Here is a 25,530-nt window from a genome sequence, read left to right as displayed (position 1 = left end):
CACTGACTGTCTGTCTTCAGGTGTGTGTTCTCTCATAAAAACCACTGTCTAACACAAATCATCACACAAATTTCTGACTGATCCCCTAAGCCACATTGCTCGGCACCTTCCTGACAGTAACTAATCAGCAAACCTTTTCTAACTGCTCACAGTGTGCCAGGTGCTGAGCTGGTGGGGAGGAACACAAGAATTTCCATTTTATCAGGGGAAATAACCTGTATGCGTAAATTAAATATCAAATAGGCATACGGTACATTCAAGATCTTTCCAAGGGGAGGAGGGGGAAAGAGACACTACTGGCAGCTAGGGACAAGGGATTTGAGCACTTGGTAGTTAATTGTGGCTTGATGAACTTAGTCTCTCCTGTTCCAGAGACTTCTTTTTCAGCCTCACTTCTGAAAAAAAACCCACCAACCCCAAATCAATTGTTAAAAAAGGACATGCCAATTACAATCCTGCCTTTGGTGTGAGCCTATGATAATGCTGGGCACACAACGGGAAATCAAACACCTCATGTCTAGCCCTCTGGCCAGCTTCTTCTAGGTCTGGGACCAAGTGGGCAGTGAGAATTGTGAGAGGGGCAGCTCTGATTTCTGAGATGGGCAAAAGAAAGTTGACAACACAGTAATGACAATAGGAGATGATACTGAAAATCCTGTTTGGATCACATGTAAAGGCCCCTGAATCCAAACTGGGGGTTGGGGTGGACAGTATCTGGCATGGGCTCCAAAGGGACAAAAGGCTCACTCGATCTCAGCTCAGAGCAGGCTCGCCTCTTCTCCTCATTGCTTCTGGTTTATAAACATCAAATTGTAGACTTCAAAAATAGTAAGAACAAACTTTTCCTTCATTTTTTCCCTGCTCCAATAACATCCTCTGCTTACCTCTCAAGAGCCACAAAGAGTGACGGCTCCCATCTGAGAAAGAGAGAAAGTCCAAGACCGCCAACAACTTACAACTGCATCCTTGGCTTCTTGGCCTCTTTAGAGAAGTGTCTTAGAAAGCCGAAAAACAAACAGGGCATTCTGATGGATTCACTTGCTGTGGTGAACAGTATTCTGGGGACAAATCTCTGTCTCACTCCGACAGCAGAGACGATACAGAGCAGGAGCAATAACAGCTAATTTTGTTTCATGTTTAAAAATGCTAGCTTCTATGCCAGGAACTGTGTGCTCACACCAATAACCTTCAGAGTAGAGGGGTGTGTGTGTGTGTGTGTGTGTGTTGGGAGGTGTGGGGGTGGAATCAGACAACCAATGGCTAGGTTCATGTGATCCTTCCCAACACTGGGCTGCCCTTCTGAGAAATCCCCAGCTACCAGCAGCCTCGTTCTTACCTGTTGTAGGCCCACTCTCACTCTGCAGCAGGGTTCCTGTCACTTGTGCGTTGTTGGGGTTTGCTCCAGGTGTGGTGGAGGGAGGAGGCCCGGCCCCACCCCCAAGGAGCATACAGGAGGGGGGAGGGGGCTGCCCGCGTTTTAGTAACACTTTGTGGTCCTGCTGGCAACGGAATCGCGGCGGCACCTCCCGAGGCATGTAGCGGGCGGCGCTTGGCGGTTGTCCGTTCGGCACTGCCACCCTTTTGGCATTGTTGCCACCATTGACTGGTGGCGATGGAGAGCTGCCAATGGGGCTGGCGGCCGCTGGTTGGCTTAAACTTGGTTTCGTCACTTCGGGCACTGAAAGTGGTAGGAAAACAAAGCCATGAAATTAAATACATTTCTCCACAGGTGCACAGATACAGTCACAAATCAATACAGATGACTGTTTCCTTTTAGAATCTTCTACAAGGATTCTACATTTCTGTTTCCTGTGGTATCTTCGGTGCTCTAGTGTTTCTCCTAAGAAATACAGGATAATGAGGCAGCACACAGAGGTACACATTTACTTTATCAAGTCTGTGCCTTAATTGTAGAGTTCCATGCAGGTCCTTCAGCTTCAGTAGGACCGTGCTCAGTGCTGGGGATAGGAAGATGACAAAGCACAAAATAATGCTCCTGCCTTCACGGAGCTCACGTATGCCTAGAGCTATAGCCAACTAAAATGGGCTCAGAACGAGAGAAGGGAGGATCACACTTCACAGGGGGGATGGGGGGGGGGGAGGAACAGCTACAAAAAGAGTGACAGAGCCTGGAAAGGTCATAGGGTGAAAGGGTTCTAAGGCAGCTTGCCTTGCAACAGAAAGCCCTGGTACTCTGCTCCGTAAGGCAGATGGAAGAGAATCCCCAAATCCCAGGCAAGGACTTCATGGGTTAAAGAGCAAATGTGCACCACTTCTCAAAGGTGACCCTTTTCCCATGGGGGCCTTAGAGGTCAACAGAGGTGCTCTGCCCCTGCATCACAATCTCAGTGAGCCCCTTGTCAAGAGTGATGCAAGACAAAAGGGGAGGGTTCAGAGAGACCTGGGAAGATTAGCATGAACTGATGCAAGTGAAATAGGAAAAATCAGGATGATATGAGAAAAACAGTGTCAAGTCAGACATTAGAACTCTCATCCCCCAATGCAGGGACCAAGCACAAAGGCCATTCCTTACCACCTGACAGAGAGAGGATGGACTTATGATGCAGAACCAGACATACATTTTCGGACGTGGCCAATGATGTTTGCTTGACTGTGCCCCTCTGTTACAAGGGTTTTCTTTTTCAATTTGGGAGAGTAGGAAGAAGAAAAAGAAATGCTTGTTAATTGGGAAACGTGTTCAAGAAAGAAATAAGAAATTAAAAACAAATGGAAGCATATGACAGATTCTAAGGACACTAATGTGGATTTTTGAGCTATGTTGGAGCTAAGTGGAAGATCAAAGAAGTCACAGACAGTAGTTGCCAGGGGCACAGCTGACAGGGAGAAGGCAGAACAACTCGATCCTTATTTTATTTCTGCTTTCTTAGCCAATGGGAAGGATATTCAGATCGGAAGAGATTGTTGTTGTCGTCGGTGTTTGTCCTTTGTTCTTGAAGAAGACCATCAAGTTGATGTCATGACTTGCAATGAATTGGATTGAAGCGAGGGAGGGTTGTGCAAGGTCACCAACCTCACTCTCTCTTCCAGAGCCGTCTAGGTCTAGTGGCAAAATATAGATCAGGATGACTGGAGATGGCCCCAGATTTTAAGGCAGTTGGGTTTTAGTGACTTGCCCAGAGTCACACAGCTAGTGAGATTTGATCCCAGGTCCTCCCAACTCCAGGGGCAGTGCTCTACCACTGCACCACCTAGCTGCCCCAACGGGAAGACAGAGCAAAGATAGATAACAGAAAACTCAAACCTCCAAATAAACGAGGAGACAAGAAAAGTAACTAGTTGTTTTTGATACATTCAAGTCCTCAGACTCAGAAGAACTACATAATGTACTTCAGGGTACATTTAAAAAAAATCATTGCTGTGCTGTTATCTTTGAAAGATCATGGTGATTAGAAGAGATGCTCGTGGATTGCAAACGTCCTGATTTCTCAGCAAAAGGTGGGGGAGGGAAAGGTAACTCTTCATACTATTACTCTATTAAGGTAGACATGGGAAGCTTGACATATTCTAAACATTCTTAAAAGGATGGTTAGCTAGTGAGTATTAAAGGGTGAGCGGTGATCAAATTGAGCAAGGATTGGTTCAACAAGAACAACTCTTACAGACTGAAATTACATCAATTTAAGAGTGTTATCAGACAGAGAGGTGAATAGGTAAATGCTCTAGATCTGACATCCCAGGACTTCAATGAGACACTTGACAAAGTCTCTCATAATACTCTGTTAGGCACGAAAGAAAGCCATAGGCTGGAGTTGGAAACTGCTTAAAGATTTAAACCTGAAGAGTAGTGATAGAATCCAGTGAGGTACTTCTGGAAGGGTTCAGAGCTGGTGAGGGCCTTAGAGGTCTTCTAAGCCATGTCCCCTCATTTTACAGACATTAAACCAAGACCCATAGGAGGTAAGTGGTTTTGCCTAAGGCCACAGGTAATAAATACTTGTGGCCTTTCTTGTTATTATGCTACCAGTGAATGAGCAGTTCTTCTTTCCTGTCTTATAGCCACTATTTTCTGTGTTATCTTAGTGAATATGGATATGTGAACAGATTTTTTTTCTCCCATCTTCTCCATTTCCAATTTAAATTAGGTCTCTATGAAAAAGGATTCTCCCTGGTTTCCCTCAAAGACATTCCAGTTGTGGCTGAAAATTTCTCATCTGGAAACCGGGAGTCTCTCATGCCATCATCTGTCCTTCCCTCTCCAGATCTGTCTGAAGCTCTGGCCTTGGATCAGAAGTCATGGCCTGAGGGTTTCCATTTCTTGTCTAGAATGTCATGGTTGTGAGCTTCCTTCTTCTGCAAGAATCAAAGACACGCCTCCATCGTTCCTATCAGGTTAACCTTGTCAACCACAGCTCCCCTTGTTCTACCCCTAAGCTAGTATCAGATGTCCTCCCTGCTGGTGAAACACTAGGAACTGTTTTCTTTTCAGAATCCCAGAACTCAGCTGGCAAGAGTGGCACCTTGGGCCCCCTCCCAGTCCCTCACAAGCCCGAGAACAGAATGCCACCCACATCATGCTGTCTGGGTGGAGAAGGCCAGGTAGGGAAAGCCCATGATGCACTGAGGGGCAGCTTTCACTATGAGAACGAGCCTCAAGTGACCTCTGTGTAACTTTTCCCCACTGCTCTCCATGCTCTTCAAGGAGACAGGACCTCTAAGCCTTTTAGGGGTAGAGTCTCCTGCTTGTCTTCCATCTTCCAGCTCCCCCACAGCCTCTGGTGTCTCTTCTCACTGGCTCTGTCTTGAACTCCTGATACTGAACTAAAGAAAAGCCAACTTCTCCTTAAGTCTCTGGAAGTCTTTCTTTATCAGGAGACTAGCTTCTACTTCTTCTGTGCCCAGAAGAGACACTTGCACAAGTCTGTACACTGGAACATCCCTTTCATTCTCCATTCTTCTTGACTCTTGCCTACTCTCAGGACAAAGTACCTGGCCTCTTGGGAATAGGAAGAGGTGGAAGAGGCTCGAGGAGAGGACAGAAAGGAATTTTATTGCTGCTGGAAATTTCTGAATAAGTTCTTTCTCCACTATTATCCAAGTACTTCAAATATGGGGGTGAGCAAGTCAGACTAGCTGAAGCAGCAACATATCCTTGAGGGACAGACCAGGGTCAGCACGTGCTGAGCAAATCCAACCATCACCACCACCATCTCTGCACAGACCCTGATGGACTCAGGAGCCTGAGTCAAGAGCCTTGGGAACAGCCATGCCACCAGCCCGCACAGTGCCCGCCATCACAATCCTGGAAAGGCACCCTTGGGAGATGCAGCCTGGGGACAGCTCCTTCCTGCAGGTGTTGCAGCCACAGCCCCAGAAGACCCAGAAAGGAGACTTCTTAACACTGATGGTCCAGCATCAGAAAATGCTATGCCTGCATCTCTGGAGATGGCATTAAAGGACTGACCGCCTGACTGGCAGATAAAACTTTCTCTTTGTTGTCTCTTCCCATTAGAAGGTGGGCTCCTGGGGGCAGGGACCAGGTTAATGTTCTATATAGTTGTCTTCTCGGGGCTTGGCACAGCACAGTGCTGTCTACATGTAATAAGTGCTTGATAAATGCTGCATGCATTCATTCAGTAATTAGCAGATTATTACCAAGAGCCAAAGGCAGTAATAACATTTGGCTGTCCTTGGCAGGTCTTCTCTTTTCAACCCCCATCAGACATGAACTATTCTGTTTTGTAGGATTGTCTCTTTTTTCATCTACTGTTCCTCCCATTCTGATTTCCTGCATCCAACCTGAGACCAAGTCCTATAATTTCTTCATTTCAGATGATCAGGGATTCACCAATTCCCCCTGCTTCTGGCTACCCCAAATCCAGGCTGTCATTACCCCAAACCTAGATGAATGCAAGTCTCCTGACCAACTTCCACACAACTACCTTCTTAATTTAATAGGAACACTCTCCTACTACTAGCAATAATAATAATAAATTTAAAAATACCTCTCCCCTCTGAATCTCTCATGGCCCAACCCCACAGGATCTCAACTTAGAATTCTCCACCCCACCCAGTCAGTCTCTTTACTGTCCCCATTAGGTCACATCCACTACTATCTCTATTCTACCACTCACACAATTTTTCCTTATGCCTTATAGTGCTCTCCCCCTCTCTGCTGGAAGAAACCCTACCCATCTGCCAAAGGTCACTCGCTACTAGGACAACCCTTCTGACAAGCAAGGAGATGAGAGCTGTGCTCATTTCCCATCACATGGCAGCAGACCATCGACATCATCTCTTGCCCTCTGCACGGTGTCATTAGTGCACAATGTCGCCTTCCTAACCACAGTATAGTCTTCCTGCTTTTTATTCCTCTTGCATACCCCTTCTAGTCTGGCACAGAACTCTACCTTTATGCTTGCTGATACAATCCCTACATGGCCCAAGAGAAAAGAAAAGCATTAACACAGAAAGGAAGTTCAACAAATGAGTCTGAAAGTACAGGTGTGAAATGTCCACAGGTCTGCTGGGCTTAGAACCCATGGCCTTGGCCTCCTTTCATCCTATTCTACTGCCTCCAGATCAGGTGTTCTGTTGGCAAAATGTGATATGTTTAGATCCAACTAAGCAGAAAAAGAAGAATAGCATTCAAGCTGAGGAAGGAATGAATATTTTTAGGGTTGAGTAGACAGAAAAAAAGCTGGTGGTAAGCAAAAGATAGGGAGGGAAGGAGCGTAGATGGGAGGAGGAAAGAGAGGCAGAGACAGATGAGAGATGGAGGGAGCCAGAGAATAAGACAGAATGACCTGCTGATGGAGCAAATGAGACCCGAGAGGAAGCCAGAAGAAATGAGTCCTGAAGCATAGGGAAGAGGGACTGATCAGATCAGCCTTTTTTTCCTCAGTGCTAAGTTATTAATGACTTGAGAATGGAGGTTATAGGTGCTCAGAGTCAATCTTCTCAGTGAAAAGACTGTTTTGCCTTGGGCAATCTATTTCACTTCTCTGGGCCTCAGTTTACCCAACTATAAAATCATGGTTTGAGAAGATAGTGCCCAAGTTTCCTTCTAGCTTCGGAATCCTAGGACCCAACGAAAAGCTAGAATTCGGTCTCAATTTTCATCCCAAAACAAAGCCCCTGGCTACCTACAACCTGCACAGGCAGACTCAGAAAAGCAGGTAAAATTACCCTCTGCAAGCAGGTGACCCTGATTTGAACAATGAAGAGCAATGGAAAACCAAACAGCAAGGGGCCCTGAAGGAGGAGGGGTCAGGTAGGTATTTTCTGGGTAGCATGAAGTAGAACAAGGGCCAGGACAGAGAAGAGTCACCCATCTTTCTCCTAATTAGTAATTAGGGAAGCAGGCAAGGGAAATCCCAGGACATTTAGAGCTTCTGCACAGCTAACATAGTTCATAAAAACAAAGAGAATCAGGGAGTCAGGGAGTTTTGCTGTCATCTTGGGGTATTGGCCTAGTCTTTCCACGTTGGAATTAAATGCATGCTTATACTTATGTGCAAGGAACTGTGCCAGGGGCTGGGAATACAAGGTAGAAAGGAGGCCAAGCCCCCCTGTCTTCTTCTTTTTTTTTTTTTTTAAAGTGAGGCAATTGGGGTTAAGTGACTTGCCCAGGGTCACACAGCTACTAAGTGTTAAGTGTCTGAGGCCGGATTTAACTTAGATACTCCTGACTCCAGGGCCGGTGCTCTATCCACTGTGCTACCTAGCTGCCCCCCCCCTTTGTTGGTTTGGTTTTGTGGGGCAATGGGGGTTAAGTGACTTGCCCGAGGTCACACAGCTAGTGAGTGCCAAGTGTCTGAGGTCAAATTTGAACTCAGGTCCTTCTGAATCCAGGGCCGGTGCTTTATCCATTGCGCCACCTAGCTGCCCCTGCCCCCGTCTTCTAAAAGCTAACGGAGACTGGATAGAGACACACACACACACACACACACACACACACACACACACACACACACACACGGGATGAGGTGTGATATACAATGAGGTCAAAGGGCGGAGGCAAAATCCTCAAAGAAAATGTCATGGGGGAAGCAACATCAATCCATGACATTCTTTGAAATGAATTACTTCAGTTTTTAATCCCTAAAAAAAATTAGGGGGTATCTATGTTATTAAACTCTGTAGCCACAGGGATGTGTGTGCCAGCAAGTGGAGTTTTTCTCTCCTACTTCCTGTTTCAGACCCCCATGTTGCTCTATTGGCCCTCTCTTCCCCCTTCCCACCCCCCCACAACCTCCCTGGCGCCAATTTGAAACTGGACCTGCATTCTTGAGGAAAAGGAGGGTTAAAAGGGCCATGCCCCCCAACCCCCAGCCTCACTGGCAGTGTCAGCAGCACCCTCAGCCCCATCAAATCCCAGAAGAAAAACAGACACCAGAGTCTGGGTTTCCCTTGGAAATGTGGGGCGAATCTTAACCTACATTGCTTATAAAATTCAACCTCTCCCTCCCATTGTCATGCATGTGGCTTTGGTCCTTCCCCACAGGGTCTAAGTGGGTGTGTAAGCAAAGAACAAGAAGGGGGCCCAGGAGGAAACCTTCCACTGGAGGCTGGGGAGTGTCTGAAGAAGACAATGGAGATGCAGCTCTTAAAATGTTAGGGTCTCTAGCTCCATTTACAGTCTGATGAAAACCATGGGCAGCTTTCAGCCATGACTTCTAGAAACTTTTTGTTACTTTATTCATGCTTTCCCCCACTTGTTTCCAGGTCCCAAAAGCCCTTAGAATAGACTGATGTCTTTGCACTAAGGATGGTAGAAGAACAGTGGGCAAATCAACTCCCAGGAACACCAGGAGGAAAAGATTGATCTGGGGCAAAGAAGCATCTCTCGCTATCAGGGGCTGAACACAGGCAGGAAGCCTCCTTTCTCTAGAGTTTGCACGGTGCAGGATTCCCACATGTATCAGAGCTGTGACAACTCCCATTCATATCTCTGGTGAAAAACAGACACAGGAGCCTCTCAGGATGTACCGGAAGAAAAACGTGAGCAAAGCTGACAGAAGTACTCTCCCCTATTTGTCATCACTGATCTTTCCTGCAAAGGGGAGTCCAATACCAGTATTTTCTAGATGACCTAAAGGGTCCTTAATTTGGTTTCATTCCAGTATTCAATATATGACTTCAGGAAAGAGATGTACACATAACTCTCCCAATATAAGCCTACTTTAACCATCACGTTAAAATGTATTCCTTTTTAAAAAAAGAAAGTACTTTTCTTTTAGCCCAAAAAGCAAGAGACAAAAACCATTTCTTTCTTATTTCATTTCTCTTTCTTATTTCTCCAAAAAGAGAGGCACTAAGTTATATAGAAAAGCCTTTTGAGATGCTCACCTCAAAGGTACGACCCAAATACTTGCAATAAAATGTACTTTTTTCCTCCTCTTGTGAAGAATGTCTAACAGCCATCCAAGTACTCTTGGCTGCCCAATGCCAGGCTTGATTCCACCAATTCAGCAAAAACCTAATTACTGTGCACAGAGCTCTCTCCTTCCTTTTTCAAGAAAACTGGCAAGTAACCCAGGAACACAGACTATGTAAAATAAACATTTTAAAAAGTTCTTCTGAATTGAACAAGTAAAAATAATCTTACCTTTGGTTTTTTGTTCCGTGACCTGCAAAATAAACAGAAGTAAATAAGAGTATTAAAACACTCTCCAATTCACTCCTAATATAGAAAGAGAAGAATTCAGGGTTTTTACAAATGGATCCTTGTTAATGACAAGTCACAATTAGTCCAGGGGAGAACAGAAACAGCTTCTGGAACCCTCTGCACTATGATTCAAATTCAACAAATTTAAATACCAGGGCTGGCCAGGAGCTATGCAGACAAAAGATGACATGAGGGTTTATGATAACCATTAGCCTACTAAGAGTTCTACCACCAGAGACCCATGGGGAGAAAGAATCCAAACTGTGAGAGACAACACTGAAGTGCCTACACTATGTGCAAGGCTCGGTTCTAGACACTGGATGCTCATTTATTCATCAGGACCTGGGAGTCATTCCTGAGAGGATGGCCAACCTAACGGTCTGCAACTGAGATGGTCAAACAAAATGATTTACATAATTGGTTTAGAACCTTTGTAAAACCAGTATGTCTGAACTTGGCTACAGCTCCCCAAACCATCATGAAGATGGATAAAGTTGAGAGATTTAAATTTAACCACAGGGACTGAGGAGTTTCTTCATGAATAAGCATGATAAAACAATTGTAAAATTAAAGATCTTTAGTTTGGGAATATGAACGATGAAATGTTGCGAACATCACCGAAGTTATGAACAAAACCCAACTCAGATACGGTTACCAAATCTCAGACTAACTCATCACCAAAATTAGGGGAGAGCTTCTGAAGCTCGAAGAGGGTAAATTAAATAATAAACAAATAATATACGATGGGAGTAAACATGGAGACCATCCGACCTTAAAGGTAGTAGAGGCTGAAAACAAGTGAGTTTGAGAAGGATCCGGATAAAATTTCTAGCTGACAGTCCCATAATGAGTTCTTTTTTTTTTTTTTTAGTGAGGCAATTGGGGTTAAGTGACTTGCCTAGGGTCACACAGCTAGTAAGTGTTAAGTGTCTGAGGCCGGATTTGAACTCAGGTACTCCTGACTCCAGGGCCGGTGCTCTATCCACTGTGCCATCTAGCTGCCCCCCATAATGAGTTCTTAAGGGAAGCCAGGGAAGTTTGTGGTCAGTCCCTTCCCCAGAATAACTTCTTGTGTCAATGTCATAAAAGAAATAGAGCTGTGTCTGCCATTGGCTGCAGTTACTGCTGCATCTCTCACGTTCTCCATCAGGGGAAAGTTCATTCAATTAAGAAAGATTTAGAGCAGATTCCTATTATCATGAAGATAGTTCCCAGTATTAAGGGCAACAGAGAGAGTATCTACTGAAGAAAGCTACATGCAAATTCCCTGTAAGCTACTGATTTAAAATAAGACTTAATCATCATTTTAAACATCCTGAAATCACCTGAGTTTCAATATAATTTCTTAAAGAATCAATAACACAACAAGGCAATGTTTCATCGTGAATCTGTACAATGTTCTAAATGCCTTACACTGTGGGTTCCACTGAAGCAACAGGCCACAGAATGCGCTGTCTGCCAACATTAAGCAGTTGTCCCATCATTTTCCTGGCCTCACCAGGAAAAACTTAAAAAGTCTGCTTCTGTCCCTTAGAAAAAAGACCCCCCAAATCTTTTGAGTTCTTTCTGAAACTGCCAGCATGCTAGTGCCCAACTCCTTCTGTCTTCTGTCCACAAGACCTGGCTCTGTACCCCTCCTCCCTCCGCCCCAACAATGACATCTAACTCACTGGTCAAGACAGAGGAGTAGCTCTCTCTATAACACACTCAACAAGTAATTTTTGCTCGAGGTTCATGGCATCCAAATTTATCATCCAATCCAGATCCTGCTAACTGCTATCTATTCCCCCCAGGAAGTCTCCTCCCTCCCTCCTGCCACGAGGGCACTGTCTAGTTCAGTCTTTCCTCCCCATCTCCTGTTTCAACACTGGGGGAGCATCAACATATAGATTGATGTTCCCTCAAGTACCCTAATACCCTAACTCTTCTACTCCACCGCTCTGCCCTGCCCTCCACCCAGCTGTGAAGCAGGTCTGACCAAGATGCCCCCACTCAATGAGATCCAGGGATGAAGGAGAAAGGCCTCTGTTTGACCTTTAAACCTCTTCCTAAGGACCTTTCCAGACTCTTTACCCTTTCCTTCCCTCCCAGTATCCATCAGTTCTGCTTCCCTTATTGTTCCATAAACATGACATTCTCCTCCACTTCCTCTCTCTGGGACTTGTCCATGGTTCTTGCTCATGCCTGGAAGGCTCCAGGCCCCTTACCTAGGCTTCCTTTCCAGGCTCCCCTGCTTTCTGCAGGAGTCCTTTCCTCCCTGCTCCTTCCCTGTACCCAGACACGGCTACTACTCTCTCTCCTTACCTTATTTCCCATCTACTCGCTATAATTTAGATTACTCCACTTACTCTTGTTGTACATACCTAGCTATTAAACTAGAAGCTTCTCAAGGGCAGGACTGTCTTTGCCTTTCTTTGTATCCTGAGTGCGTGGCACAATTCCTTGCACAAAGCAAGGGTTAACTGATTGACTGCATCAGAACCCAATTCTGATATTGAGATGACAGCTTAATATAACAAAGGATGAGCCAACCAATCAACCAACCAGCACTTACCACCCCTGACTGTACCAGGCACTATGCCTGGTGCAAGGGATGAAGCAAAGGCAGAATCAGTTCCTTACCTCAATTCTAGTGAGGGTGATAACAAGTAAATAATAAGGCATATTCAAGTCACTGAGGGAATTAATGGAAAGGCCTCCTTTGTAGAAGGTAGGCTTTGAGCTGCTGTTGTGTCCAGTGAGACCCCCAGAGAAACAGAGCAGGAGAAGGAGAGGCACAGGGTGTCTGGGAACCTAGGATCCTGGTCCCTCCCATCCCAGGGATGGGGGAAAAGTAAGAGAAGGACCTTTGGGAGGCAGAAGGGGTGGAAGGGTCTGGGTGCTCTCATCATCTCCCACCTGGGGCCAGGTATGTGCTGGAAACCCCAGGGGGCCTCAAACTCTACCCACCCAAAGAGAGCTGATCACCTCACTCTCTAAACTCAAACCCTCCCAAAGTCCAATTTCTGCCAAGGGCGTGATTATCCTTCTAGTCACCTGGATCTACCCCTGAGCCCAAATCCTATGTATGCGGCTGGTGCCAGATTTCAGCCTTTCTACTCCAAACACTGCTCATCTCTGTCCCCTTCTCTCCGGGCTCTCCTCATCTCTCACCCAAATGGCTGCAATGGTCCCCGGCCTTTGAGCCTCTCACCTATCTGATCTCCACCCAGAAGCCAAGCTGACAGCTCTGGCTCAGGAAGCCCTGGGGATTCCCTGGTGCTCAGGACAAAATCGGACTCCTTCTAGCTGGTGTGGAAGCTCCTCACAATATGAAGGAAGCCCACAAGCTACTGCAGGGGTGCATTCTCCTCTTCCATGCACTCTGGGTTCCTCATTGGTCTCCCTGTTAGGCCTTCAACATGGCAGCCCAAGCTTAGAGCAAAGCTTCCTACTTCCCTTTAACCTTTTGGAAAGTCTAGGACCCTTCCTACCTTTTGTAAGCTGTTTGAGCACAGGCTTTCCCCCTCAACAGAAGGTAAGCTCTCTGAGAACAGCATGGTACCATGAAGAGACGTCAGCTCTGAGACCCGGGGGGCCTCGCTTCCATCCCACCCAGGGCTTGTAGCCAACACACTTCACCTGCCAGCCTCTGAGGACACTTCAAAGCTCAAGAACCCTGACCCTGGCACCCCTAAGCCCTAGCACAGAACCTGCTTGGCACACGGGAAAAATATAATACATGATTGCTGAAGGAATCCTTTATCCAAGTCCCGACACGCGGCTTTGCAAAAAGGATCGTTCTCGTGGGATAAGCTGCCAGGGATAGAGTCCTACTGTGATCAGTGATATTCAACATGCTGCCAAAACCATGGAAAAAACTGGAGGGGTCACCTGTGCCACTAAATTTAGGAATCCCAGGTAGCCCAGATAAAAACAACATGGGCACAGCATCAGGGATAGACCCCAGCCAGCACTGCTGCACCTTCAATGCCACCCAAAACGATGCACCAGGCAGCTTCTATTAAGGAACTGCTTCCCCCTCCCCCCCCTCCTCCAGGCCTACCGCACCCCCACCCCATTTTATGGTTTAAATATGACAAGCTGCTTTACAAAGACAACTCCAATCATCAGTGAATTTTTTCTCCCTTAAAATTCCTTTGCAGAGTAGGGGGAGAGGAGCGAAAAACCAACCAAACAAAATGCAAGTCGCTTCCTTATCGATTTCAGCGTTCAGCGACAATGAAGTTCAGACCGCCAGGATTCCCCATTGGCACAGGGCAAAACATAACGACAAAGAAGGAAGAACCCCGGCTCTGCCGACACAGGGCAGCCAGCTGAGCTATGGTGAAGGACCATCCCACAGGTCTGGGCCACAAGCCACTTTCATTTCATATGATGGCCCAAAATGACTGAGTCTGCCATCACTGGGAGGACTCTCAGGAACTTCAAGCTGGGATGGGCCTCCTAGGTGGTGCTGCTCTACCTTCACACAGGGTCATGGAGGGTGGCTGAAGAGGGGAAGGGCCATGTTTAAGGTCATTCAACAAATGAGACCTTGGACCAGTCACTTAACTTTTCTAGGCCTCATTTTCCTAAAGAAGAGGGGAAAATCCCTCCATGAAAACCTACTTGGGAAAACACTGAGCCCTGAACATAACTGGGATGTGTAAAGATGTGAGTATGTTGTGGTTTCAAGGACAAAGTCTTACATGATTATGCTCACAAACATGGAGTACCCTCCTCCCGCACCCCCCCTTTGGGACCCTGGGCACTGCAGGGGCGATGTTTCAATCTCACTCTTCAGCACGCTGGGGAGGAAAGCGATGCAGCAGTGGCTAGCCTGACACTTCAGGCATTATCGCATCCTCTGCCATCCTAACAGTGGTGTTTAGCATCCCTGAGGTGAATGTTACTTTTTTGAGGGCAGCCGCCAGGCCTGAGCCTCCAGCTCCTAAGCCTGGCAGACTCTTTCCTGAGCTCCCCACAATACCCCATTTGTGCATCCCCAGGAGGCCAGACCTTCCTTCTTCTGGCTCTGTTAACCCTCTGGGGCCCCCAGCATGGTCCTGACCTGTTCAGCTGTTTGCCCTGATCACCCCACATTACTGATCCACCTCCATTGGCTCTTTTTATATCCTCATCAAGTCCCCCAAGTCAAACCCAAGCTTACAAATGATAAATCCTTTTTAAAAAAACTGTTTTCAGGGTATTTTAACTTCTTTTTTTAAACTTCAGTGCAATGCTTCAACAAATGCAAAACCGGTTACTATGGATCCGATCCACCTAATGATTACTGAACACAGCTTCTTTTCACAAGGTGCAAAGTACAAAGAGCAACATGAAAGCCACGGTGACATCCTTCATTAGAACGAAATAAAGCTCCGTGCCGCTCCTCATGCACAACTGCAGTCCCTCAGCTCGGTTTCTGCCACGCCTCCCGGGCTAGATGGGGGCCTCCAGGAAACAAGTGCAGGAGACTTAGTCCCTATGTGACTGAGCTGGCCCAAGTGAGGCTGCCGGCCCTCTGGCCTATCTCCCAGACCAAGGAAGACTACAGGCTGCAAGCGAGGGCCACAGACACAAGGCTGCAACCAGCATCCCTAGAGGAAGAAGGCACACAGACGAAGTCAAGGATGTATTCCAAAGTGGAATTTCCAGGCCAGCAGGCCGCAGAGAAAGCCATGTGTTCTGGGGCTGTGCCTCAGAGCCCTCAGGCCCTCACGGAGCCTCTTGACTGTCATTTTGGACACACCGTTAATATGGTTCTTTATCTGGTTTCCCAGCTTGCAGCAGACTAAAAGGGAAGGAGTGAAGGGAGCCTTAGAGCAGGCAAACAGAAGGAAGAGGAGCAATTGAGCCTGTGCAAGTTCTCAAAAATGAGGCATCTTTCTAGAGGACTCGGACTTTGCAAAGGGAACTTCTCAAGCCCAGTGAAGTAAATGACACTTCGGAGGATGACTGGAGGCTGTCCAAAATGAACAAAAGGCTGATTTTCACCCAGGCTAGGAAAGCATGTCATGACTTTCATTTTGACTTTAAACCCCAAAGGAGTTTCTCTGGGCAAAGGAGGACAAAAGGAGAGGCCTGCACATACTGCCACCAAAGGTCACATTATTTTCAAATCTGTTCTGCTTGAACCAGAAGAATATTGTACACAGTATCAACAACATTACGTGTTGATCAACTGTGATAGACTAGATTCTTCTCACCAATCTAATGGTACAAGAAAGTTCCAAAGGACTCATGATGGAAAAAAAAAAAAAAGAACTGGGGAATATGGATGCTGATTGGACCACACTATTTCTTTTGTTTTTGGTGCTGTTGTTTTTCTTTTTTGAGGTTTTTCCTTTTTGCTCTGATTCTTCTAACATGACTAATGCAGAAACATGTTTAATGTTATTATATATATATATATATGTATATATATAAAAAATAAAACCTATATCAGATTACCTGCTGTCTAGGGGAGGGAGAAAAATTTGAAACTGGAAATCTTATAGAAACAAATGTTGAAAACTATCTCTACATATAACTGGAAAATAATAAAATACTTTTATTTAAAAAAAATCTGTTCTACTTGCCTACATTTCCTACCAACAACCTTCACCTGGTTCTCTTCTGCACATTAAAAAAATGCTTTTAAAATGTTCTCATTTGGGGCGGCCCTGGAGTCAGGAGGACCTGAGTTCAAATCCGGCCTCAGACCATTGACACTAGCTCTGTGACCCTGGGCAAGTCACTCAACCCCAATTGCCTCACCAAAAAAAAAAAAAAAGAAAAAGAAAAGAAAAGAAAAGAAAAAAATGTTCTCATTACTTTTCTTGGTGCTTTCTTTTAGGAACCCTACCACAGGTCCCATTTTTCCTCCTACAATTCCCTGACCCCTCCACTGAAATTAAGAAAAATAAGACATATCAAATATACTGTGGAGAACATTTATTGTTCAGTTGTTTTTCAGTTGTGTCCAACTCTTTGTGACACCATTTTGGGTTTTCTAGGCAAAGATACTGAAGTGATTTACCATTGTTCTTGACCAACTCATTTTACAGATGAGGAAACTGAGGCAACCAGGGCAAAATGACTTGTGCAGGGCCACACAGCTTGTGAGTGTCTGAGGCTAGATTTGAATCCAGGTCTTCCTGACTCCAAGGCAGGTGCTGCACAGCCTTGCCACCTGGCCACCCCTTCAAGGAAAGAAAACTCCCATTTTGGCAGGGTCCACAATGTGGTGATAAGAGTTAACTGTATCTTGGCGGTTTTCTGTGTTTCAGCCTGATGATGTATGAGCTAAATGAATTACCCAGTTCTGCTTTCTTTAGTCCACACAGAAGTTCAAAGAAGTCTTCCTAAGGCTCTCTGGCAATGTCTCCTATTATCTTTTCTTATTGCTGTTACCATGGGCTCAGTACTGACCACACTAACCTGTCAGTTACACAAGAGCTAGCCAATCAGAGACTTCTGTAGCCCCCTAACTGCTTGACACAGCAGTGATCCTGTGCCAAGTGCAGCTCAAGAGGACTCCACTGTATTCATGTACTATATATCTATCCAGCCATTTCCCCAAAGATAGATACATTGTTTCCAGTTCTTCGCCACCACAGAAAGAGATGCTATAAATATTTTTGCACAAGGGAACCTTTTCCTCTTTCACTGATCCCTTTGGGTGGTGACCCAGCAGTGGTCAAAGAGCACACATGAAGGAGGGGCTTTCTAGACACAGCCCCACCTCTATTCACTGAGGTGCTCGTTTTTCCCACAGCCCTTCCTACAATGATCACTTCTGAGGAGGAGTAGACAGATTAACTTTCGTTTCCCTTATTACTGGTGATTTAGAGCATTTGTCCCTATGTCATTGATAATTTGAATTCCTTCAAGACCTGCTTTATATCTTTTGACCATTTAAGTATTGGGGAATGGCTCTTAATTTTTATATATCCTAATAAGTTCCTTAAATATCTTTCATTTAAAATTTCTAGTGGAGAAATTTTCTGTAATTCCTCCCTCTTCCCCCTTAACTGTTTCTCTTCTAATTTCAACTGAATTTATTTTGTCTAAAACCTTTTCAATTTAACGTAATGTAATGTTATGAACTCCTCCCTATTCAAAGATTGTGATGTCTATTTCTTTGCTCTTCCAATTTATTTATGATGTGACCTTTCATATCTGAGTCATGTAGCAATCTGGAACTTATTTTGGTATATGTGTTAAGGTGTTTGTCTATACCTAACTTCTGCCAGGCTGGTTTCGGGGGGGGGGGGGGGTTGGGCAGTATTTTTTATCCCATGAGACCTTGACAAAGTAGTTGGAGTCTTTGGGTTTATCAACATGATGTGCTATGTATGTTTGCTTCTCTAGATTGTGTGCCTCATCTACATACCGTGAACACCATGTATCTGACTGATTTCTCTGATCTCTACCCAGTACTAAATAGTTTTGCTGATTATTGCTTTGTAGTATAGTCTGAGATAGAGGATTGCTGTGGTCCTTTTCCTCGCCACCTTTCTTCAGCATTTCTCTTGGGGCTCCTGACATTTTATTCCTCCAGATTAAGGTTATTATTATTATTCTTAGCTCTAAAATGTAATCTTGTGGTAGCCTGATCGGTATGCCATAGAATAAGTAAATAAACTGAAAATGAATTGGCATTCTGATTACATTGGCATGACTCAACCATTAACAGTGAATATCTCTCCAACTTTTTAAGTCTAAATTTATTTAAAGAGTGTTTTGTGTGTACTTTGGTAGAGAGACTCCCAAATCCAATTCTACAGTTACTCTGAATCTCTCTCTGTGTCTCTCTCATTCTCTTTTCCTCTGCTAGGTTTTCTTGGTAATGGGCAGAAAGGTTAATTATTTGTGTGGATTCATTTGATATTTTGCTACCGTGCAGAAGTTATTGATTATTTCAATTAATTCTTAGTCGACTCTCTAGGGTTTTCTAAGTAGATATCAGCTAAAAGTGACACTTTTTTTCCCTCTTTGCTTATATTCATGAGAAATTTCCTTTTCTCATCTTATTTCTATAGCATTTGTAGCATTCTATCAAATAATGGCTACAATAACATAGATATTGGTCTACAGTTTTCTTTGGTTTCTCCCTAGTTAGACATATAAGTATCACAGAGAAAAATTGATTGGATTCCTTCTTTTTTTGATTTTGCAAACAGTGTAGGTAATATTGGTAATATTTTATTGTACATCTATATGCATTCTACATTCTTCTCTATGGGAGTTGTTATGACTAATTCAATTAATTTTTTTCTGAGATGGGATTATTAAATTCTTTACTTCTTAATCTGTTCATCTGAGGTTTAAATCCATGGTGTCTTGAGCCTCCTCTGACCCCACTGTCACTTGGCTTCATTTCTTTAGGCTCTGCTTTCAACTTTATCCTTTAGAAGTGTCAAACATGCCTGCCACAAACTGATAAAATGTAGTTGGGGAAACAGTGAACAAAACCAATAAAAATACAAAATACATTTAAAACTAAGTCAATGTGCAGCCTGCAGGTATCCTCAGATGCTGTTTCTATCTGCACTTGACTCCACTGCTCTAGTGTTTCTCTGGAAAGAAATGGCTTAATAGTCTTATTCCATAGCGCGCTCTCTCTCTCTCTCTCGTTTTTCTTTTCAATAAAAGCCTACCAAAATGGGGTTACTTCTGCTATATCTGGTAGTTGCATCTATTTACCTTTCTTGTATTTCTCTTGTTTGGGATGTATGTAAGCTGAATAACCTTTTTGCAGTTTCTCTCTCTTTCTCCCCCTTTTCTTTTTTTGTAAGAATGTTTCACATACTTCTCTTTTCAAATGAATGTCTAGTCCAGTTTGTTCATTGATAATTAGGTTGGGCTTACAAGGTACATCGTTTTGGCTGCACCTTGAGCGCCTTTGCCTTAGAGGTACAGAAGAATCTTGTAATTCAAATTAACTTGACTTTCTAAAGAATTAGTTGTTTGTCATTGTAGTTGTGAAATTGAGCCATTCTATACCTTGGACTCTTGAAGCATACACAGGTGTTTCTTTTTGTGACTGTCATGGGTTGTGGCCTCTCTGAAGGGATGCTTGGTTTTCCGTCTACAGAAGTTGTGGGCAGGCTCCTTGCAGTATTTCTGGCATCAAGGCCTCCTGTCTGTTCCTCTGGCAGGCCTAGAAATCACTGTGTTTTGCTTGTTCAGAGGTCACATTTTCTCTTCACCCTTGTTTGCTTTGGGCTCCTTTTCCTGAGCATCCTTCACTTCACTGTACCCTGGTGTCCCCAACCAGCTCTTTTTCACTTCTTGGGGGAGACTGGCATCATGAATGGTTTTCTTTCTTGCTAAATATTTATGCTGTCACTATCCTCTTCTAAATTCTTCTCTCAGGCTTCTGATTTGTCCCTTGAACCATTCTGGAGTATCTTGAAGCAGTGGGAAGCTCTACTGGGAATCTAAAGAATTCTGGGTTTCATTAGGTGATGATGGTTCAATCCCCTTTGTCTTGTAATATTTCTTTAGACACACAATTATTTGGACATCTTAGCAGTCTTGTATTATCTGCTTGTGCTGTAGGTTTTAAACAGAATCGTCTTCCTCCTGAGATCTGTGGTAGTGGTTTGAGTCTTTTGTCTTTATATTCTCCTGTGCCCACTTTCTGACCCCTTCCTCCTCAATGGTAGGTTTGCCTGGAGGGCTGAACTCAAAGTGTCTGCCAACCTACTACATTGGGGAACTGCTTTTTTCACTGGCCTCAGTCCAAGTGGTTCCAACAGTGTCCTTTTCTTGAGGTCCAGTGCAGCCCCACACACTGGTGCCTGGCCCCCCGTTCCCTCTGTTATTGATCTGCTGCTTCTTGCACAGTTGGGGGAAGGTTTTCTTTTTTTTTGGTGAGGCAATTGGGGTTAAGTGACTTGCCCAGGGTCACACAGTGTCTGAGGCCAGATTTGAACTCAAGTCCTCCTGACTCCAGGGCCGGTGCTCTATCCACTGTGCCACAGAGCTGCCCCTGGGGGAAGGTTTTCTGAGTAGAGTTTCTGCCACCACCTTGGAGATGTCTGACTTAGGAGCCACCCTAGGATGAATACATGCCCCCTCCCTTCCAACATGGTCCTGTCCTCCCATACTTCCTCCTTCTCTGTAAGTAGCTAGGCAGAGTTGAGGCCTGGTACTTATTGCAAGAGAATGCTGGGCTAAGGGAAGGGGCAATGTGTGCCAGCAGAGAATGCTGAGTGGGTCAGGAATTCTGCCAGAACATGGAGGAAGGGGTACTGAGTGAGTGAGTGCTAATCTTGTTGGACTTCTTTGCTTTCTTGGCCTGTGAAGACATCCATAACTGTTCTATTTCTGTCGCATAATTCCTCTTCTAGGTTATTTTTTGAGAATTAGTAGTCTAGTACTACCCTTTCTCATTCTACCATTTTGCTAATAAGTTCTTCAAAATAAATTTTAGTAAAATTTCTCACTTAAAATGGTCAAATAAAGTTTGGAAATTTAAGTGCATAAGCTCAGTTCAACTAGAAAATCGATGTTCTTCTCTCCAATGATATGCATATGTATTTGCAGCATATTTCATTTAACCTTGTGTTATAGCTTATCTCAGATGAATTTTGCTCCTAGACTTCTGGAAAAACTGCTAATAGTTTTGACCGACCAAGTCAATGTTCCTCTAACCATGTAGTTTCAGGACAACTAGCTCCCGTTGGCAGATACTCTCTTCAAATTTGTCCCCAGCTGCTGACAAAATCTTTCATGTGGAAAATCATAAAGGAACACATTTTCCTATTCCAAAGGTGGAAGGAAATTGTCCCAAATCAATCCCACTTCCTCAGGCTGTTTTTAAACTGGGAGAACCAGTCAAGGAACAAATAGAGGCACTAGCAGAAGGAAGGAGAGTCTAAGAGAACAAGTTCCAGATTGCTAGAGATGCGAGATGCTCATGAGAAAACAGGAACAACTCACTTCTCTAGGACTCCAAAACAAGCACAGCGATTCCTTTACAACTGCCCTGTGACAAGAGTACAAACAATTTTGTTGTTGCTCTTGTTCAGCCGTTTTTCAACTGTGTCCGACTTTCCATGACCCCGTTTAGGGTTTTCTTGGCAAGGATAATGGAGTGGTTTGCCATTTCCTTCTCCAGCTTATTTAACAGATGAGGCAACTGAGGCAAACAGGGTGAAGTGATCTGTCCAGGGTCATACAACCACTAAGTATCTGAGATCTGATTTGAATTCAGGTCTTCCTGACTCCGGGCCAAGTACACTATCCACTGTGCCACTAGTTGCCCAATAGAAATGATACTATTCTCCAAATGGAGACCCAAAGAGGCTAATCATTATTTTAAAGATAGCATATTTATACAGTTTTTTCAAGGTTTCCAAAAGTGACTGACATATATGATCTCATTTACCCCAAAGAGTCTGGGAGGCCCTGGGAAGCTTACCAGAACTTACCATACGTCACAGAAATGGCTAAAAAGTCATTCAGGCAGATTTCAAATCCCATTTTAGCCCCAGCCAACAACTCTGTTCCCAAAGTATCAATACCCTAGGTCTCCCTCTCTCTGGAGACTTACGTGCTCTTGTTTCTAACCCATTTCCCATTTCCGCACTCAGATTTCTCAAAAACAACCAACATTCAGCATCACATCTTAGACAGCATCTTTCCCTATAATGCATATTCAGAATGTTGAAGATTCTTATGACCCCATTCCCAGGTCGAGTTACTGACGTAACAAAAGGAGCTTTGCCACAGGTAGCCCACAAGGTGAATGCATAGGAGGGATACCCACTTTCCAAATGCATTCTTATAGTAGGACTATGACAGTATTTAATACCTTATGGGTTTCAAAAGGGGAGTGAGGTGTAGATAGGTTGTTTTTTTTGGGGGGGCAGGGCAATGGGGGTCAAGTGACTTGCCCAGGGTCACACAGCTAGTAAGTGTTAAGTGTCTGAGGCCGGATTTGAACTCAGGTACTCCTGAATCCAGGGCCGGTGCTTTAACCACTGCGCCATCTAGCTGCCCCAATAGTTTTTAAAGAACAGAAATGCTTTATTTGGGGAAGATACTATCATGTTTCCTTTAATATGGTAACTATTTTCTTGGAGAACATGAATTTGGGGCACTGAGATACCTTAAAACTACTAAATGGGGAGCAGACTAAATACAAAACCGTAAAAAAAGAAATGCCTCAGAAATGCTTATTACCACTGGAAGGCAAACGAAGAAGGAAAACTGTTGAATGTTACTGGTTCCATAAACAAAAATGTCATTACAGTGGGTAATTAGTCCATATCCTCACTGGGCAGCCATCTGATTTCAATTAAGTGGCTGGTCAGTTAAACTATATGTGGTTTCCCAACTTCATGGAAAGAATTTCAGTCACACGTTACTACTGAAGAATAATGATGGTCCGAGAAGCCCCCGCCACATGTAGCTTTACACATGACTCCCATTAAAAGGTACAAAAGTGACTTGCTGGACATACCTTCTGAGCAGCTTCTTTTTTCTTTTTATCCTCTTTCTTCCTTTTCTTGTCTTCCATTAACTGTTCTTCCCTTTCTTGCTCCTTCTCTCTGTCAAAATATAACAGTATTCCACATGAGCAATCCCTAAAGACACATCACCAAGTTTAGGCAATCACCTAACCCTAACGCCTCTAACACCATTGTGAACAAGTGGGCAGAGGCCCCCTCTATTCATTCTACTTTGGATACCTCAAGGAGTGAACATCTGGGGAACAAGAAAAACTGTGGGAGACAATATTTTTGTGGTTGTTGTTGCTGTTACTGTCCTGACTATAAGCATCATTTTATCTCAACTAAGATGATACACACTTACAAAACAAAAATGAGATTTAAAAGTATAGTATGAAAAGAATGCATCAATTAAGTTATTTACCCAAAACAGTTCAAAGAAAGCTTGTTCTATTTTAACAAATCGCAAATGAAAAAAGACCCAACATGAATGTACAAAAAGATCTTTGCAATCCAGATGCTGTTACTTCCAAATGACGCAGACTGTTTGGTGGTATATACAGTCATTTCTTGTATATTTGTAACTATTGTTTTCTCTATTTTCTGAGTATAGAAAGAAATTCATATCGGATATTTTCATTAAGCACAATAGTGGTCATTATTACAATCTTTATATTTCTAAAATATCCCATGGTTAAGAAAATAATTTTTACAACAATGCATGGATGAGCCAAAACTTTTAGCCATTTATCTGTCCTTAAAATATGAATTATGACCAAGGTTTTAGGGTTCAAAGAAGAAAAAAACCTTAAGAAGACTGACTACATTTCTTACTTCAGGGTTAAAGAAATAGAGAGAGGCAAAGATGAACTACATGTCCAACATCACATGGGCGGTGAATGACAGAGTTAAGATTCAATTTGAGGCCAAGTGACTCCGTATTGCGTCCATGCTCTCACGTGAAATCATTCCACTAACAAAGAAGATACAATAAGGTTATGTTTTTGTTTGTTTTTGCAGAGCAATGAGAGTTAAGTGATTTGCTCAGGGTCACACAGACACAAGTGTCTGAGACCAGACTTGAACTCAGGTCCTCCTGAATCCAGGGCCTGGCTGGTGCTTTATCCACTGCACCACCTAACTGCCCCCTACAATAATGTTATAAATAAATTCTTATTTATTTTGTTTTTATTTTGCCTAGATTTCACCATGAACCATCTTTCCTAACAAATAATTTTTTTAAAAAAGAAAAAGAACGATTAATATGGGGGGGGAAGCAGACACTATATGCAATATTCCATCCTTGCAGACCCCCTACCTCTGCAAAGGAGTGAGGGGAGGAGCTATCTTCTCGTATTGCTTCTTCAGGCTGAGCTTTCTTCACAATTGTGCAACATTTGACCGTCATTTTTTTAGTTGTTCTATAACCCTAAATTCTTTCTGTTACACTGCCACAGTCACTGTGTGAGTTGTCCTCCTGGCTTTGTTTCTGTCTCTCTATCATTTCTGTCGTTTCTTGCAGAGCCATCAGTGATTTTCTAATATGTTAACGTACAATTTGTTTTGCTATTCCTCAATCAATGGGCATCTGCTTGTTTCTAGTTCTTGGCTACCACAAAAAAAGTGCTGCCATAAATATTCTGGTGTATATGGGGCCTTACTTTCTGCCACTGACCTCCTTGAAGCATATGTTTAGCAGTGTAATCTCTGGGTATGGATGCTGTATTCAGTTCATCTGTGTAATTCCAAATTGCTTTCCAGAATCATGATACAAATTCATAGCTCCACCAACAATGCATGAGTGTGCATGTCTCACCACAACTCCTCCAGCACTAACTACTATTCTTATCTTTTGTCATTCCCAACTACTGTCATCTCTGCCAATTTACTAGGGATGAAGTGAAGCCTTAGAGTTATTTTGAACTGCCTTTCCTCTTACTACTGGTGATGAGGTGGCTCCTTCCACACGGCTTTGAATAGTTCGCCATTCTTCTTCTGAGAACTGTCTATTCTTCTGACCACGTGTCTACCAAGGAATGGCTTTGGATAAATAGCTTTTAAAACACCTATACGACATGTAAAGAAAACAAATATGGAATCCAAAATATATCCTAATGGTGCCGAGTATTTCTATGTGGGATTAATAAGATCTGCAACTGAAAGCGACCAGAGAAATGACTGAGTTCAAACCGCCTCTTTCCACACAAGAGGGATCCAGGGCCAAAGCAAGGAGAATGACTTGTTCCAGGTCACAGAGGCAGCAGATCCAGGCTTAAATGTAGGCCTCTCAAATCTAAATCAAGTGTCTCTTTGCAATGTCACATTGGTATTCATTTGACTGTATTTTTCAGGCTTAAGGATGAGGCAATATGAAAAAGTGGGAAATGAGCACATTCTTTTTTTTTTTTAAAGGAATTTTCTTTTTTCTTTTTACATAAGGTATTTTATTTTTTCTGTTACATGTAAAGATAG

The 25,530-nt window shown here is 43.8% G+C and overlaps 1 protein-coding gene across 1 annotated transcript in view; it reads right to left on the bottom strand.

Annotated features, from left to right (window-relative positions):
- The window catches only part of TNRC6B (trinucleotide repeat containing adaptor 6B), a 221,057-nt gene that overhangs the window by 48,772 nt on the left and 146,755 nt on the right, over positions 1–25,530 (bottom strand). Inside the window, 3 exon segments of the mRNA XM_043965071.1 lie at positions 1,337–1,678; positions 9,569–9,590; positions 23,070–23,157. Coding sequence (XP_043821006.1) covers positions 1,337–1,678; positions 9,569–9,590; positions 23,070–23,157 — 452 coding nt within the window.

The sequence above is a fragment of the Dromiciops gliroides genome, chromosome 5 (genome assembly GCF_019393635.1).
Source record: "Dromiciops gliroides isolate mDroGli1 chromosome 5, mDroGli1.pri, whole genome shotgun sequence".
NCBI lineage: Eukaryota > Metazoa > Chordata > Mammalia > Microbiotheria > Microbiotheriidae > Dromiciops > Dromiciops gliroides.
Note: the sequence above shows the minus strand (reverse complement) of the source record. Positions and strands in the feature narration are given on the sequence as shown.